The 15,178-nt window shown below is 56.1% G+C and overlaps 1 protein-coding gene across 1 annotated transcript; it reads right to left on the reverse strand.

Annotated features, from left to right (window-relative positions):
• Positions 1-1,120: 1,120 nt before the first annotated feature.
• On the reverse strand, positions 1,121-15,056 carry SNRNP40 (small nuclear ribonucleoprotein U5 subunit 40; the record flags this gene model as incomplete). The annotated part of the gene is made up of 10 exons (XM_084222720.1): positions 1,121-1,516; positions 4,249-4,352; positions 6,213-6,274; positions 6,665-6,747; positions 7,933-8,053; positions 9,686-9,808; positions 11,009-11,174; positions 12,845-12,938; positions 13,959-14,088; positions 14,835-15,056. The coding sequence occupies 10 exons, from the start codon at positions 15,054-15,056 to the stop codon at positions 1,467-1,469; spliced, it is 1,155 nt and encodes a 384-aa protein (XP_084078846.1). The 3' UTR covers positions 1,121-1,466.
• Positions 15,057-15,178: the final 122 nt, after the last annotated feature.

The raw sequence follows: 15,178 nt of genomic DNA on the forward strand, positions 1-15,178 counted from the left end.
GAGATCCCTCTGGCTGGCTGGATGTTGCAGCTACACTGAGAACAAGTCCAGGCTGGTAAGAACTCAGGTTTACCTCTGGTGAAAATCCTCAGGCTAGGTGAAGAGAAAAGGAGAGGATTCTACCGCAGGGTTTAATCCAGAGCTTTATTCCAGGGTCTCAGATCTCTGAATCTTGGTACAGCCACAGTAGAATCCCAGCTGCATGGTCCCAGGTCCTTTTAAGCCCAGGGGGAGGGGGAAGGGAGAGGATAGGTGAGCCACCAACCAGGTGGGAGAAGGTGAGTCTCAGGGGACAATGACACTCAGGCCAGTGACCCCAGGGCTGAGAAGCTTCTATTGAACTTCTGCCAATCACACAAAGCCCTTGCTGGAATGTTAAGCTTGATGGACATCACTTAGGAAGAGGCAAGGGGAGGGGAAGGGAGAAGCTATTGCTACCTGGGAAAGGACTGGGAAGTCTAAAACAGGAAATTGCAACACACTGCAACAACAGTTTTCTTTCTCTCTCCCACAGCCCATCCTCCCTCCAGCAGATCTCTGCTGTCCATGGCCACTGAGTGTCCCTGCAGGGCTGATCCAATTCCATCATCCCATGGGGAGATGCTGCGCCCAGGGCAGGAGCCAAGCATTCCTACCTGGATACAATCTGAGCCTGGAGCAGCACAGCAGCCTTTGCCCCCTGCATTCCCAGAGGAGCAGCTTTCTCCTGCCCTGCATTCCCAGAGGGAGAGCAGGCCCATCTCCAGCAGCCCTGCAGCTGCAGAGGAAAACTCCCCCCTTGTGCAGGATCCTGCTGCAGCAGAGCCACAGCTGGCACTGCAGGAGGGCTGAGCCCCCCTGGGATGGGGCTGTGCCCCCAGCCTGACCCACAGCGTGCCAGGGCTGCTCTCACTCTGCCTGGCCTTTGCTTGCACTGTTGCATTGGTATTTTTCATTTCCCTAGTATAGAACTGTTATTCCTGCTCCCATATCTTTGCCTGAGAGCCCCTTAATGTCAAAATTGCAATAATTCACAGGGAGGGGGTTTGCATTTTCCATTTCAGGAGAGGTTCCTGCCTTCCTTAGCAGACACCTGGCTGTTCAAACCAAGACACAGAGCATTAACCCCCAGGCACTGAGCTGTGTAAAAAAAGCCATTTATTGCAGTTTTAACTGTATCAAAAAAAACCAGGACAGGGATATACAGGCCACGTGTGGAACTGAACCAAAAGTTCTCAATTTCAAGGGATCTAGAGAAGGGTTTCATTGTCAGTGGCACAGCCAAAACAAAATTCCTTTCAATTCCAAGTTTTCCTGCCTCCCAAGGAAAGGGAAGGTGGGAAAAACTGCCCAGTGGGATGTGGAAAGGGGACAGCCTGCACTGGGGGCTGTCACACTGAGCTGCTGTCACCTGCTCCACTGGGAGGGGAAGCACCCAGCTCCTGCCAAGCCAGCACCGAGGCACAGAGCCACCAGCTCCTGGGGCATCACTGGATCTCCCCCATGTAGAGCCTTTTGTCACTGGATGCAGAGAGAACTGAGGGGCAAGAAAAGACAGGAACAAAGAAATTAAAACAATATAAAGATTAAAACAGAATATGAAAACTGAAATAGAATGCAAAACTTAAAATAACATACAAAACCTGAAACAATGCAAAAATTAAAATACAAAAACTGAAATAGAATGCAAAAATTAAAATAGAATACAAAAATTAGAATATAAAAATTGAAATAGAATACAATAATGACCCCAGTGGTTTGAGACCTCCCTGAGGACACAGCCCAAACTCCTCATTTTTTTTGGAAGCCAGATCTCAGCTGCTTCCCAAGGCAGCCATGAACAGAACTGTGCCACTGAGCCCACCCCGAGCTGCCACCCTCTGTCCCCGAGCTGCTGGGCACGGCTGAGCTGGCAGTGGAAGGGAGGTGATGAACCCCCCCTGTGAGGCTCCCCGGGGATGTTCCCATGGATGAACCCCCTGCAGGGCTCTCCGGGAATGTTCCCATGGATGAACCCCCCTGTGAGGCTCCCCAGGAATGTTCCCATGGATGAACCCCCTGCAGGGCTCCCCGGGGATGTTCCCATGGATGAACCCCCTGTGAGGCTCCCCAGGGATGTTCCCATGGATGAACCCCCCCTGCAAAGCTCCCAGGGGATGTTCCCATGGATGAACCCCCCTGTGAGGCTCCCCAGTGGGGGTTCCAGCCCGGGAAGTGCTGAGCTCCAGCCCGGGCTCTGCCAGCGCCGGGTGCCACTAGAGGGCACATCTGGCCAGGAAAGTGTCCCCAGGACAGCATTGCCTGGGAACAGGGAAAACCCAGCGGCTCCCACCGGCCCTGAGCCGCAGCCACTGGATCCATGAGCTTGGGGAACACCCCTGAGACCATCACACCCAACTGCCAGCCTGGCACCACCCCAGGGTCACCCCTGCCCACCAGTGCCGCATCCACAGGTGCCCTGAACACTTCCAGGGAAGGGGACTCCACCACGGGTCACAAGGGGCAGATTCTGCTGTCTTTGTGGAATTATAAAACCATCAAGGCTGGAAAAGCCCTCTGAGATCAACGAGTCCAATCTTTAACCCAGCCCTGCCCCTGTCCCCAAGTGCCACATCCACAGGGCTCCTAAATCCCTCCAGGGATGGGGATCCACCTCTGTCCTGGGCACCTGTGCCAGGCTGGGCAGCCCTTTCCATGGAGAATTCCTCCCAAAAATCCACCCTGAGCCTGCCCTGGCCCAGCCTGAGGCCGTTCCCTCTGCTCCTGTCCCTGTTCCCTGGAGCACAGCCCGACCCCCCGGCTGTCCCCTCCTGCCAGGAGCTGTGCAGAGCCACAAGGGCCCCCTGAGCCTCCTTTGCTCCAGGCTGAGCCCCTGCCCAGCTCCCTCAGGAATTCTCCAGCCCCTTCCCAGCTCCCTCAGGAATTCTCCAGCCCCTTCCCAGATCCCTCAGCCTCTCCTGGGGCTCCAAACCCTTCCCCTCTTCAGGGAATTCCCAAGAATGACCCAGAAGATACCAGCAGTGGTTTCATCCCTGTCCAGGGGAGCTCTGGGGATTTCTGCACCGATTCCCAGCCCAGTGTTTCTCACCCTGCACAGCCTGGCTGCCTGTGCAGGTGAGAATCCTGCAGTGATTTATGGATTAACATCCCCAGGAGTTCCCAGCCAACAGCTGCACAACTCAATGGGTTTTTAGTAAGAGTTTTTTAATTGTTATTTGAAGCCCAGTGATTGATGACCCAGAGAGGAGCTGAGCACAGGATCCCACACCCAGAGAGGAGCTGGCTCTGTTCCTCCAGCACAGCCCCAGCCCAGCAGAGCTGTGGCCACCCAGAGCTCCCTGCCCCTTGCCTGCCTTTGGGGTTGACTGCTGGGAATTTCTGGCTGCTGACCAGGCCAAGGTGAGTGTTTCCATGGAAACACAGCACCCTGCAGTCCTGCCCCACCCATGCTGGACCAGGAGATGGGAATGGAATCTGGTCCCAGCTTCAAATGGCTCTGAAATGCCACCTGAGCTTTGCATCAGCCAGCTGTGAGTGTGGTGCCACCTCCAGAACAGGGCCCAGACCCACTGCACCCAGAGCTTCCTTTGGGTGGGATTTTGAGAGGGAATTGCTCCCTGGCAGGGTGGGCAGGGGCTGGGCTGGAATTGCCAGCTTGGTTTTCTGCAGCATTCAAGCTCCAGGGGCACTTCAGGGACCAGGAAAAGTCTCCAGACCTGGATGGGGAGGCCCTGGCATGGAGGAGCTGTGAATTCCCATCCCTGGCAGTGCCCAAGGCCAGGCTGGACATTGGGGCTGGAGCACCTGGGACAGTGGGAGGTGTCCCTGCCATGGCAGGGGTGGCACTGGGTGGGATTTCAGGTCCCTTCCAACCCAATACATTCTGGGATTGAGATTTTGTGATTTTCTGATTTGCTTCCTACAGCTTTTGGGGAAGTCAGGACCCCCCAGGGCTCCATGTGCTGATGGAATCACCACACATGGTTATAGCCCTGGCATCCTAGCCATTCCAAACCTGCTCCTCATGGACCCTGGGAAGGCCCTGGGCAGTGGCAGCCACCCCCAGCCCACAGCAAGAGCCACCCTGCTGCCCTCTGGGTGTCCCCAGCCCAGTCCCAGAGTCCCTGTGCTCAGCCCACCCAACTAGAGATGAGCAAACAAGGCTCTGCCACCCCTAAATCTGATAACTGGCGATTCTGAGGTCTATTCCCAGAGGATCAGCAGCTCAGTGAGCCCTGGAGCTGCTGCCCTGGGAGGGGGAGCACTTACTGATGGGTTCCTCGGGGTGGAAGGCCAGCTCATTGACAGAGCCAGCATGGCCAGGCAGCTTGTACAGGATCCTCCTGGAGGTGGTGTCCCACACGTACACAAACCTGCAACAGAGTCCTGGTGAGGGCAGGCATGGGCCAAGGAAAATGCCTGTGCCCTCAGGTGGTTCTGCAGCTGGCTGGAATGATCTTTGTGAGGATAAACAGGAACTTCCCAGGAGAAAAATGGAAAAATGCTGCTCTGACAGCCCCAGGAGAGCAGAGGCTGAGCAGGCAGGAGTCAAGAGTGGCAAAAACCTCACAGCCAACAGTGCACCTCACCCCTCAGGGCACAGAGATGGATTGGAAAGCTGGGAGGCCAAAGAAATCCTTCATAGTGCAGGGACAGGGAGCAACTCAGCACTGGGAATGGGGAGGAGGGGTCTCACCCTCCCAAACACCCCCAAACACTCTGTGCACATCCAGGCATCCCCTTGGGCTGGCAGTGAGGAGCCCAGAGCCCCCCAGCCCCCGCTGCACTGCAGCCCTGCCCAGCCAGCAGCTCTAAAGATGGGATTTCTTCCTGCTGTGCCACATGAGCCACTTGCCAGTGCTCATTAGGGAGTGATGGGATCATGCTGAGCCCTTTGATCACCCTCTGCCAGGCCTCACCCACTGCTTGCTCCTGCCTGAGCCCCTGCCTGGGTTGAGAACACCCCAGGATCCTCCCCTGGGCGCACCGGGCACAGCTCATCTTTCACACTTCTCTTAAAAACAGTCTCAGAGTCAGGGAACCTGAGCCCCAAATCCTTGTGTCTGCTGTGGGGAGCTCTGCCCCAGGAGCTGTCAGAGCCCTGAGCTCCAGCAGCACCTGCAGGATGAACCAAGTGACCCAAACTCCAGGCACACCTGGCCCAGAGCAGGGCTCAGCCTGGCCACAGGGATCCAGGCAGGAGCTGCTCCCCCAGTGCAGGCATTGCTGCTCTCCCCACCAGGGCAGGGATTGCTGTTCTCCCCACCAGGGCAGGCATTGCTGCTCTCCCAGGGCAGGGATTCTGCTGTCTCCCCACAGGGCAGGAATCCCTGCTCTACACCCCCCCAGCCAGGGCAGGAATCCCTGTTCTACTGCCCCCCAGGGCAGGGATCCTGCTCTCTCCCCCAGGGCAGGGATCCCTGCTCTCCCCAGGTAGGAATTCTCCCTCCCCACTCAGAGCCCAGCAGGGCTGGGGCAGAGTCACAGCCCCAGCTCCTGCTGGGACAGCTGCATCACTAAATCTGGACAGGGAGATCTCAAGTTCTGCCTCTCTGCTATCAGAAGCTCATTAATCTGGTGATTACTGCTGCTCCATGCCCTGGCCCCTGGCCTGCAGGAATTCCTGTCTCCCTGGCCCTGGATTTGGGCCTGGATTTGCTCCAGGGGACATTGGTGTCCTTCACAGGGACCTTCGGACCCTGTTCTCCTTCCTCCCTCTGCCCTTTCCACTCCTCAGCTCACTTTACAGAATCTTTCATTTACAAGCCTGAGTTGTGCCAATTGATTTTTTTTTTCTCCTTAATTAAAGGAGGAGTCATTAATGATCCCTGGAATCTCACCATGCAGGGATTTAACTGGGATTTGTGCTCCTCATCCTCCAACCCCACACACAGACTCTGCTCTCAAAGAGCCCCCCAGGCTTCTGCCAGGACACCCAGGGGTCCAAGCCAGTGGCAAAGATGTCCCTGTCACCTGCTGGGGGATCCTGTGGTGGAACAGGGCAGAGCCTCAGCCAGCTTTTGACAGTAATAACCAGATTTTACAGCAGTCAGATGCTCCTCCACAGACCCCAAAGCAGCAGAAACGCATCCCTGTGGAAATCAGGGCTGTCTGGGATTTCCCACCTCTGCACACAACCCTGAGCCTGGAGATTCTGATCCAGGAATGCTGCAAATCCATCAGGGGGTGCTGGGGGCAGAGAAACACTGCCCCCAGCACAAGTGCCAACTCACCTGTCAGCGGAGCCCCCTGCAATTTTGCTGCCATCTGGGGACCAGGAGCACCTCAGAAGGTTCTGAAACAAAAGAACATGCACAGATCTACTTAGCTCCCCTTTTTCCCTGAACTCAAATCACCACGAGACTTTAACCAGCACCACTTTAATGATCTCCCTTGGACGATGAGATGGTAATTACAGATTTTATTTTATTGCTGGAAACAGTCAGTGCCTTGTTATTTTACACAAAGTAGATGGTAAGTGTAGAAAATACTTAATTTACAGCTAATTACAAATGAACTGAGCAAAGAAATCTTGTTACTGAGGCTTTAATTGGAACCCACTTTGTGGATTCATCTTTCTTTGAGTTCTTATTAAAGCCTTTCTGGCCTAAGCTTGAAGTGAAAAAAACAATTTAGAGAAAAGTTAATAGCAGAGGGAATTGAACAAGGAGGGGAGCACATTCACCTTTTCAAAATTATGGACATTTCCCTGGAAAATCTTCACACATCTCTCCTTGGGGGCGAAGGGCCTCACATCCCAGATCCGAACTGCAACAGAAGCAGAGGCTGAAGGGGACAGGGACAGGGACAGGCAGCCCTGGCAAAGCCCCTGTGCCCAGGACAGGCTCCCTGACCCCCATTCCCCAGAGGCCTTGGGGAACCAGCAGCTTCCCCTGCAGGAGGCTTTGCTCTGGCAGAAACAGCAGCAATGTGGAGATACAAAAACTTCCCAACCTGCCAGCCCAAAATGGAGCCCCAGCTCCTCCCAGGAGGATTTTCCTCATCCTGACACATCCCATGGGCACAGTCCTGATGGGCTCAGCCTCACTGAGGGACAAGGGGATAGGCAGGGTGGCAGCTGGGCTGTCACTCCTGCTGAGGGGACACAGCCAAGCCACCTTGACACGAGCCAGGCCCAGACTGCACAGATCCCCTGTGCCATGGCTCTGTCCCCAGTGTCCTGCAGGAGCTGGGCTGTCACTCCTGCTGAGGGGACAAATGTGTGCCATGGCTCTTGTACACAGGCCCTGCAGGATAACCTGTGCCATGGCTCCTGTTCCCAGTGTCCCAGTGTCCTGCAGGATAACCTGTGCCATGGCTCCTGTCCCCAGTGCCCTGCAGGACAACCTGTGCCATGGCTCCTGTCCCCTGTGTCCTGCAGGATAACCTGTGCCATGGCTCCTGTCCCCATTGCCCTGCAGGATAACTTGTGATGTCCTGCAGGATAACCTGTGCCATGGCTCCTGTCCCCATGTCCTGCAGGATAACCTGTGCCATGGCTCCTGTCCCCTGTGTCCTGCAGGATAACCTGTGCCATGGCTCCTGTCCCCATGTCCTGCAGGATAACCTGTGCCATGGCTCCTGTCCCCATGTCCTGCAGGATAACCTGTGCCATGGCTCCTGTCCCCAGTGTCCCCATGTCCTGCAGGATAACCTGTGCCATGGCTCCTGTCCCCAGTGTCCCAGTGCCCTGCAGGATAACCTGTGCCATGGCTCCTGTCCCCAGTGTCCTGCAGGATAACCTGTGCCATGGCTCCTGTCCCCAGTGTCCTGCAGGATAACCTGTGCCATGGCTCCTGTCCCCAGTTCCCACCCTGAGGCAGGGCTCTCCCCTCAAGGACCCAAAATCCCAGCTCACCTCTGGAGCCAAGCTCCCTGCAGCCCACCCCAGGTCAGTGCTGCTGTCCCAGGAGGAGCAGCCAGAGGTGGCCCAGGAGGCTCAGCAGGGTGTACCTGTGTTGTCCATGGCGTTGGAGAGCAGGTAGGAGCCCTCAGAGCTGAGGCTCAGGCCCGTCACCGAGTCGGCGTGGCCCCGCATGGTGTAGGTGAGCTTGTTCTGCCGCAGGTCCCACACCTGGCACACAAACACAGCCAGTACTGCTGCAGCTCCCTCAGCACCCAGCCAGGCTCTGAGCAACAGCTGTGCCTGCCAGCTGCTGGGGATGGATGGGAGTTGTAGGAAAATGGGATTTGTGCCTTAGATTTGGAACTGGATGTGTTCAAACCCCAAGGAGTTACACTGCAGCAGTACCACACACACAGGACACAGGGAATGGCTCCCAGTGCCAGAGGGCAGGGCTGGATGGCATCTTGGGAACTGTTCAGGGTGGGCAGGGGCTGGGCTGGAATTGCCAGAGCAGCTGTGGCTGCCCCTGGATCCCTGGCAGTGCCCAAGGCCAGGCTGGACATTGGGGCTGGAGCACCTGGCACAGGGGGAGGTGTCCCTGGGCTGGAAGGAGCTGGCATTGAAGATCCCTTCCCACCCAAACCACTCTGGCATTCAGATTCCTGAATCCAGGATGAGAACCAGGAGCAAAGCCCATTGCAGCAAATGGATCCAGGAAAGGAAATAATGATTTGCTGGAAGGTTCCAGGTGCCCCAGGGCTATTTCCCACAGGGGGTTTGTAGCCTGGCAAGGCCTGGTTGGAGAGGTTTGGGCTCTCCCAGGGTGCCCAGAGCAGCTGGGGCTGCCCCTGGAGCCCTGGCAGTGCCCAGGGCCAGGCTGGAGCACCTGGGACAGTGGGAGGTGTCCCTGCCATGGCGTTGGTGTTGCATCCTTTCCATGCAAATCACTCCCTGATTCTATGAAAACATGAGGCTGGACATTTATGGCTTTCTAAAAAGACAGAATTTGCCTCTGAGAAGATTTCTAAGTGAATACATTCAACCTCCAAGGAGTTCAATGTCAGCAGCCCCAGGCCTGCAGAATTCCTCCTGAACTGGCCCAAAATCCCCTGGCACAGAGCAGGAGCCCCCCAGTTCCAGGCTGTTCTTCCCAAAGAGGGGCAGTGGGAGCAGCCCTGGTGGCAGTGCCACACTGAACTCTGGCTGTGACAGGCTCAGGAGAGCTCTGGTGGCAGTGTCACACTGAGCACTGGTTGTGACAGGCTGAGAAAGCCTCTGGTGGTAGTGCCACACCAAGCTCTGGCTGTGACAGGCTGAGGAGAGCTTTGGTGGCAGTGTCACACTGAGCACTGGCTGTGACAGGCTGGGGACAGCTCTGGTGGCAGTGCCACACCAAGCTCTGGCTGTGACAGGCTGGGGACAGGCTGGAGCAGGGGCTGATGACAGCTGTGGTGGCAGTGTCACACTGAGCACTGGCTGTGACAGGCTGAGGCCATGGGGACAGCCTGAGCCCTGCAGCCCAGGGCAATCAGCTGAATGAACGCTGAGCTCACGGGGAAATGAGAACTTTCCACACCATCAGGTGCCAGGGGAGCTGCAAACTGGGCCAGAGGGCACAGAGGGGACGTCAGCACGTTCTCCCCAGCTTACCTCACACATGGCTCTGTCCCAGGCTGCCAGCACAGCCAACATTCCACCCCTGCTCTTTATTCCCTGCCACTTTACTGGCCCTGTACCACCAGCAGGGATGGACACAGCACACCCAGGGGGGTTGGGGATGTAAAATTCAGCAGGTGGCACCCACAGCTGTCCTTGATCAACACAAGGTGTGACAGGAGGAAAAGGGACACAGGGTCCTACCTTGATGTCATTGTCGATGCCTCCAGAGATGATCTGGTCACTGGTGTCATTGAAGGTGACAGCCAGCACCTGGTAGGTGTTCTGGAATGTCTGGACAGCAGCTTTTTTCCTGATATCCCACAGCTGGAAAGAAATGTGGCACTTGTAAGAGGTGAGCACAGATATATTTAACAACAAAATCAATGCAGAGATATTGGCAGAGACTCAGCCTGTTCTCCTGAAATCCCTTTGTAGGTCTCATAAAAACAACAGATCTGGGGATCTTTATAAAAAACCTTCAATCTGCTGTGTCTGGAGCACAGGAATGAAGGGAGGGAAGAAGAGACCAGCACAGATTACAGCAGAGGGAAAAAGGAGCCTGTACAGGAGAAAGACGAAGGGGCCAGCCCAGATTTCAGGAATGGTTTTCTCATGCTTTGCTAATCCAGAAAGAAACTCTGATATCTGATTTTCTGTCCAGAAAGAATTCCTTGGGCACCCCCAGGGATGGGCACTCCAACCCTCCCTGGGCAGTGCCAAGGCCTGAGCCCCCTTTCCATGGGGAAATTCCTGCTGTGCCCACCCTGAGCCTGCCCTGGCCCAGCCTGAGGCCGTTCCCTCTGCTCCTGTCCCTGTTCCCTGGAGCACAGCCCGACCCCGTGGCTGTCCCCTCCTGGCAGGAGCTGTGCAGAGCCAGAGTAGCATAAAAATCCCAGCTGAGCAGCTCAACCTTCCCCACCCCCCTGAGAAGTACAGAAAAAAAGAGAGCAGTGAAATTTGCTGTCACATTTTTGACTCAGAACTCCAAGCGATAATGAAATGAGTAACAAAAAGCTGAATTCAGCTCAGATAAATGGGAAGATCCTAAAACTTTTCCACCTTTTTTCCCCAGGTGTTGCTCAGGGCACACACTTGTGGCATTCACATTTTCTGGAAAAATCCCTTTGCCCAGGATTTTGCTCCTGGGACGCTGAGAAGCCTCAGAGAAAAAGGGAAACAATTCTTCTCTCATTTGCTTCTCCTGTGTTGTGCTGGTGTGGGATGTGTTTGGAGATTGTTCACCCACAGGTGATTGTTCCATTGCATTCTGCTGGGAGTTGTTTTCACTCTTTGGCCAATCAGGGCCAAGCTGTGTCAGGATTCTGGAGAGAGCCATGAGTTTTCATTATTATCTTTTAGCATTCAGTGAGTGTCCTTTCTGTATTCTTTAGTATAGTTTAATATAGCATTCTTTAATATTATATAGTATTATAAAGAAATAAATTAGCCTTCTGTGAGAACATGGAGTCAGATTCATCATTCCTCCCTGCCATAGGGCACCCCACAAATCCAGGACACACTGACCTTGACAGTGCCATCGTCGCTGCCAGTGCAGACGAGCTGGGGTCCCCTCCGGGCAGGGTAGCAGGAGTTGACAAAGGACGTGTGGCCCTTGAGCCTCTTGACCCTCTCCCCCGTCTCGCTGTCCCACACAGCCACGGTTTTGTCCGTGGATGCTGAGAAGAGCATGCTGCAGGCAACAAGCACAGTGAGGGCTCAGCTCCCTTCCCATCACTCCTTACCAGTGTCCTGCATCACCAAGCAAATTGTATCTATCACCATCTGCATGGCAGCTGTCTCCTGTTCAGGGGGCAGTTTTCCTTATCTCTTCCACACCCACTCCTCCCTCTGGGAGACACCTGCTGATAACAGGGATTGAATGTCCCTGCATGGCTGATAAGAGCTCCAGCATCCCACTGGGAGATGTGAGCCCAGAGGGAGGAGCCAAGCATTCCTACCCGGATAGAATCTGGAGATTCTGGAACACCAGCACGGCTTCTGCACTGCATTCCCAGAGGAGCAGCAGCTGCCTCTGCCCCTGGATCTCCAGAGGCAGCTGCACCTTTCTCCAGGATCCCTGCTCCAGCAGAACCACCCCTGGCACTGCAGGAGGGCTGAGCCACAATTCCAATGGCCCTGCTGCAGCACCCTGACCCACAGGGTGTCAGGCTGTGCTCTGGCTCTGGCACTGTTGGTTTGGTTCACTGCATTCTTTATTTTATCTGTTTATTTCTTCTCTAGCAAAGAAATGTTATTTCCTGCTACCATATTTTCCTGAGAGCCCTTTAATTTCAACTTTATAGCAATTCAGAGGGAGGGGGGGTTACATTTTCCAGTTCAGGGCAGGCTCCTGCCTTCCTTAGCAGACACCTGGCTTTCCAAACCAAGACAGCCAGTAACCAGTGGGAGAAGAACCTCTCCCATTGGTGTTTTGGAGAAGCCTGAAACACTGACACTGGAACAGCTGCACAGACACACTCCCCTTAATCCCTGCTGGAAATTGTTTTTCTGACTCCTCAAGCAGTATCTGATGAGGACAGCTCGGCAGCAACGGTGGAAAAGCCTTTTAAATTAACCAGTATCTCACTTGTTCCCTCTCTCCCTCCCCTGTGACTCCCAGGCACCCAACGCAAACTTCCCTCTGTGCCCCAAAACTGCATCAATGGCACTGGGGGGTCACAGGTGCCCCCAGATCCTTTGCCCACACGACAAGGACTTGGTGTCCATGGACTGAGCAAGGGCAACAATCCCAGAATCACTGAGGTGGGAAAAGAGTTCCAAGAACATCAAATCCAAGCTGTGCCTGATCCCCACCCTGTCCCCAGCCCAGAGCTCTGAGTGCCACCTCCAGGGATTCCTTGGGCACCCCCAGGGATGGGCACTCCAACCCTCCCTGGGCAGTGCCAAGGCCTGAGCCCCCTTTCCATGGGGAAATTCCTGCTGTGCCCACCCTGAGCCTGCCCTGGCCCAGCCTGAGGCCGTTCCCTCTGCTCCTGTCCCTGTTCCCTGGAGCACAGCCCGACCCCCCGGCTGTCCCCTCCTGCCAGGAGCTGTGCAGAGCCACAAGGGCCCCCTGAGCCTCCTTTGCTCCAGGCTGAGCCCCTTCCCAGCTCCCTCAGGGATTCTCCAGCCCCTTCCCAGCTCCCTCAGGAATTCTCCAGCCCCTTCCCAGCTCCCTCAGGAATTCTCCAGCCCCTGCCCAGCTCTCTCAGGAATTCTCCAGCCCCTGCCCAGCTCCCTCAGGGATTCTCCAGCCCCTGCCCAGCTCCCTCAGGGATTCTCCAGCCCCTGCCCAGCTCCCTCAGCCCCTCCTAGGGCTCCAGCCCTGTTCCCCAAGCTGCAGTGAGCCCCTGCCCTCACCTGCCATCCGTGTTGTAGTGCAGCTCCATGACAGCCCCGCTGTGTCCCTTCAGGGTGGCAAAGTTGTCACAGTCCCCGTAGACGTTCCAGAGCACTGGGGGACAGCAAGGGACAGGTGAGCACAGGAGAGGCACAGAACAGCCTGTGCTGTGCATGGAGCTGATCTCTGGGCCTGCAGCAAAGTGCAGGATGCACCATCCCCACTGCTGAGCCCCAGCTGGGACATTCACAGCAGTGACAAAACACCAGGTGAGCCCCAGGGCAGAGGAGCTTCAGGGATCTTGGTTAAGGTGAATTTATTAAGAAACAATCTTTGCTTCAGCAAGCCTAAGTATTAAAAGCTGCATTTCTGCAGACCTCTGGAACCCATGTGACAGGGACACAGGGCTGTCACAGCCTGCACCAGCTGTGGGAAATGGAAAGATAGAAACTGCCACAGACACAGGAAGATTTGATTTGCAGCCTTGGAAGGAGCTTGGATTGATGTGAAAATAAAGTAAGCAGACATTAAGTAGAGAAATAATAAACTTATGCTTCTTTAGTTATAAATAAGAATATGCTTTAAGTAAGTGAAAAACTGTACTGATAAGATGGTGAAAGGTTTATAATGTAAAGGTGTAACTGCATAGAATAAATTAAGAGTTTACATGGTATAACAAAATATACATGTATATGTGTACATGTAATAACAGCCCATTGGTTAAAAGTATCTGCATTGCAGTAAAAGTAAGAAAGGTGACAGGTTAGAAAAACATTCTCTGTGGTGGCTGTCCATGAGGTTAGAAAGTTGTATACTGTCCTGCAACAAACAATTTGTGACTATCTTGAGCTATGGCCCTGCCTGCTGTCTCAAAATCTCACACCTCTGGGGCTGTTGTTTATTAAGCAATAAATGGGCTTTAACCCCATTTTAGCCCTGTCCCTTCAATTAATGCAACAACAATAACACCAGCAAGGCACACTTCCAGCACCATCAGGAGGGCACCTGCCAGAGGAGCTGGGAAAAGCTTCCTGGGGAAGCAATTCACATCCAGGAGCAGGTGAGGGCTGAGCTAAAACCCCTCAGCAGCAGGGCCTGAGCCTGGGGGACAGAGGGGACAGCACTGCCACTCACAGATGAGCCTGTCGAAGCCAGCTGAGGCCAGGGTGTTGCCATTGGGGTGGAACTTGCAGCAGTAAACCTCCCCTTCGTGTCCTGACAGCAGCATGATGGGGGCCTGCAGCGAGGAGCAGCGTGGGGGGCCCTGTGGGACAGAGGGACACCGTGAGGGGACAAGGGACAAGGCCAGGGGAGGGCCAGCCTGCCACCCCTGCCGAGCATCTTCACCTTCCCACCAGAATTCCAGAATTACTGAGGCTTGAAAAGAGCTCCAAGATCATCGAGTCCCAGCTGTGCCCAACGCCCACCCTGTCTCCAGCCCAGAGCTCTGAGTGCCACCTCCAGGGATTCCTTGGGCACCCCCAGGGATGGGCACTCCAACCCTCCCTGGGCAGTGCCAAGGCCTGAGCCCCCTTTCCATGGGGAAATTCCTGCTGTGCCCAGCCTGAGCCTGCCCTGGCCCAGCCTGAGGCCGTTCCCTCTGCTCCTGTCCCTGTTCCCTGGAGCACAGCCCGACCCCCCGGCTGTCCCCTCCTGCCAGGAGCTGTGCAGAGCCACAAGGGCCCCCTGAGCCTCCTTTGCTCCTGCTGAGCCCCTGCCCAGCTCCCTCAGGGATTCTCCAGCCCCTTCCCAGCTCCCTCAGGAATTCTCCAGCCCCTTCCCAGCTCCCTCAGCCTCTCCTGGGCTCCAGCCCGTTCCCCGCCCCGTTCCGCAGACCCCCTCCCGAACCGAGGGGCCCAGAACCGAACGCAGCACCCGAGGTGCCTCAGCTGTGCCCAGCCCCAACCCTCATGGCCCTTCCCTCCTACTGGAGCCGCCCCTGCCCCTCTCCCCTCAGCTCTCCATCCCACCCGGATCTCCTCCCACCCTCCCCTCACGTTCCCCCGTTACCGCCTGCAGCAGAGCTCCGGCCGCAGGCTGCCCCCCTGCGCCGCCCGTGCCCGGCGCCCCCGGCAGGTCATGGCGGGGCCGCTTGGCGGGCACAGGGACGAGCGGGAGGTCGGGGCCGGGCGCGGGGGCGGCTCCGGGGGCAGCGGGGGCCGGGGGGGCGCCGGGCGCGGGGCCGGGGCCAGGCCCGGGGCCCGGGACCTTCCGCTTCTGCTGCTCGATCATGGCGGGCGCCGGGCCCCGCCCCCCGCTCCCCATTGGCTGCCGGCGCCGCAACCGCCGCGCTGATTGGCGGAGCGCTCTGGATGTCCCGCCCCCACCGACACCGTGCCGGCGCGCCGGGGATG

The sequence above is a fragment of the Fringilla coelebs genome (genome assembly GCF_963513975.1).
Source record: "Fringilla coelebs genome assembly, chromosome: 28".
NCBI lineage: Eukaryota > Metazoa > Chordata > Aves > Passeriformes > Fringillidae > Fringilla > Fringilla coelebs.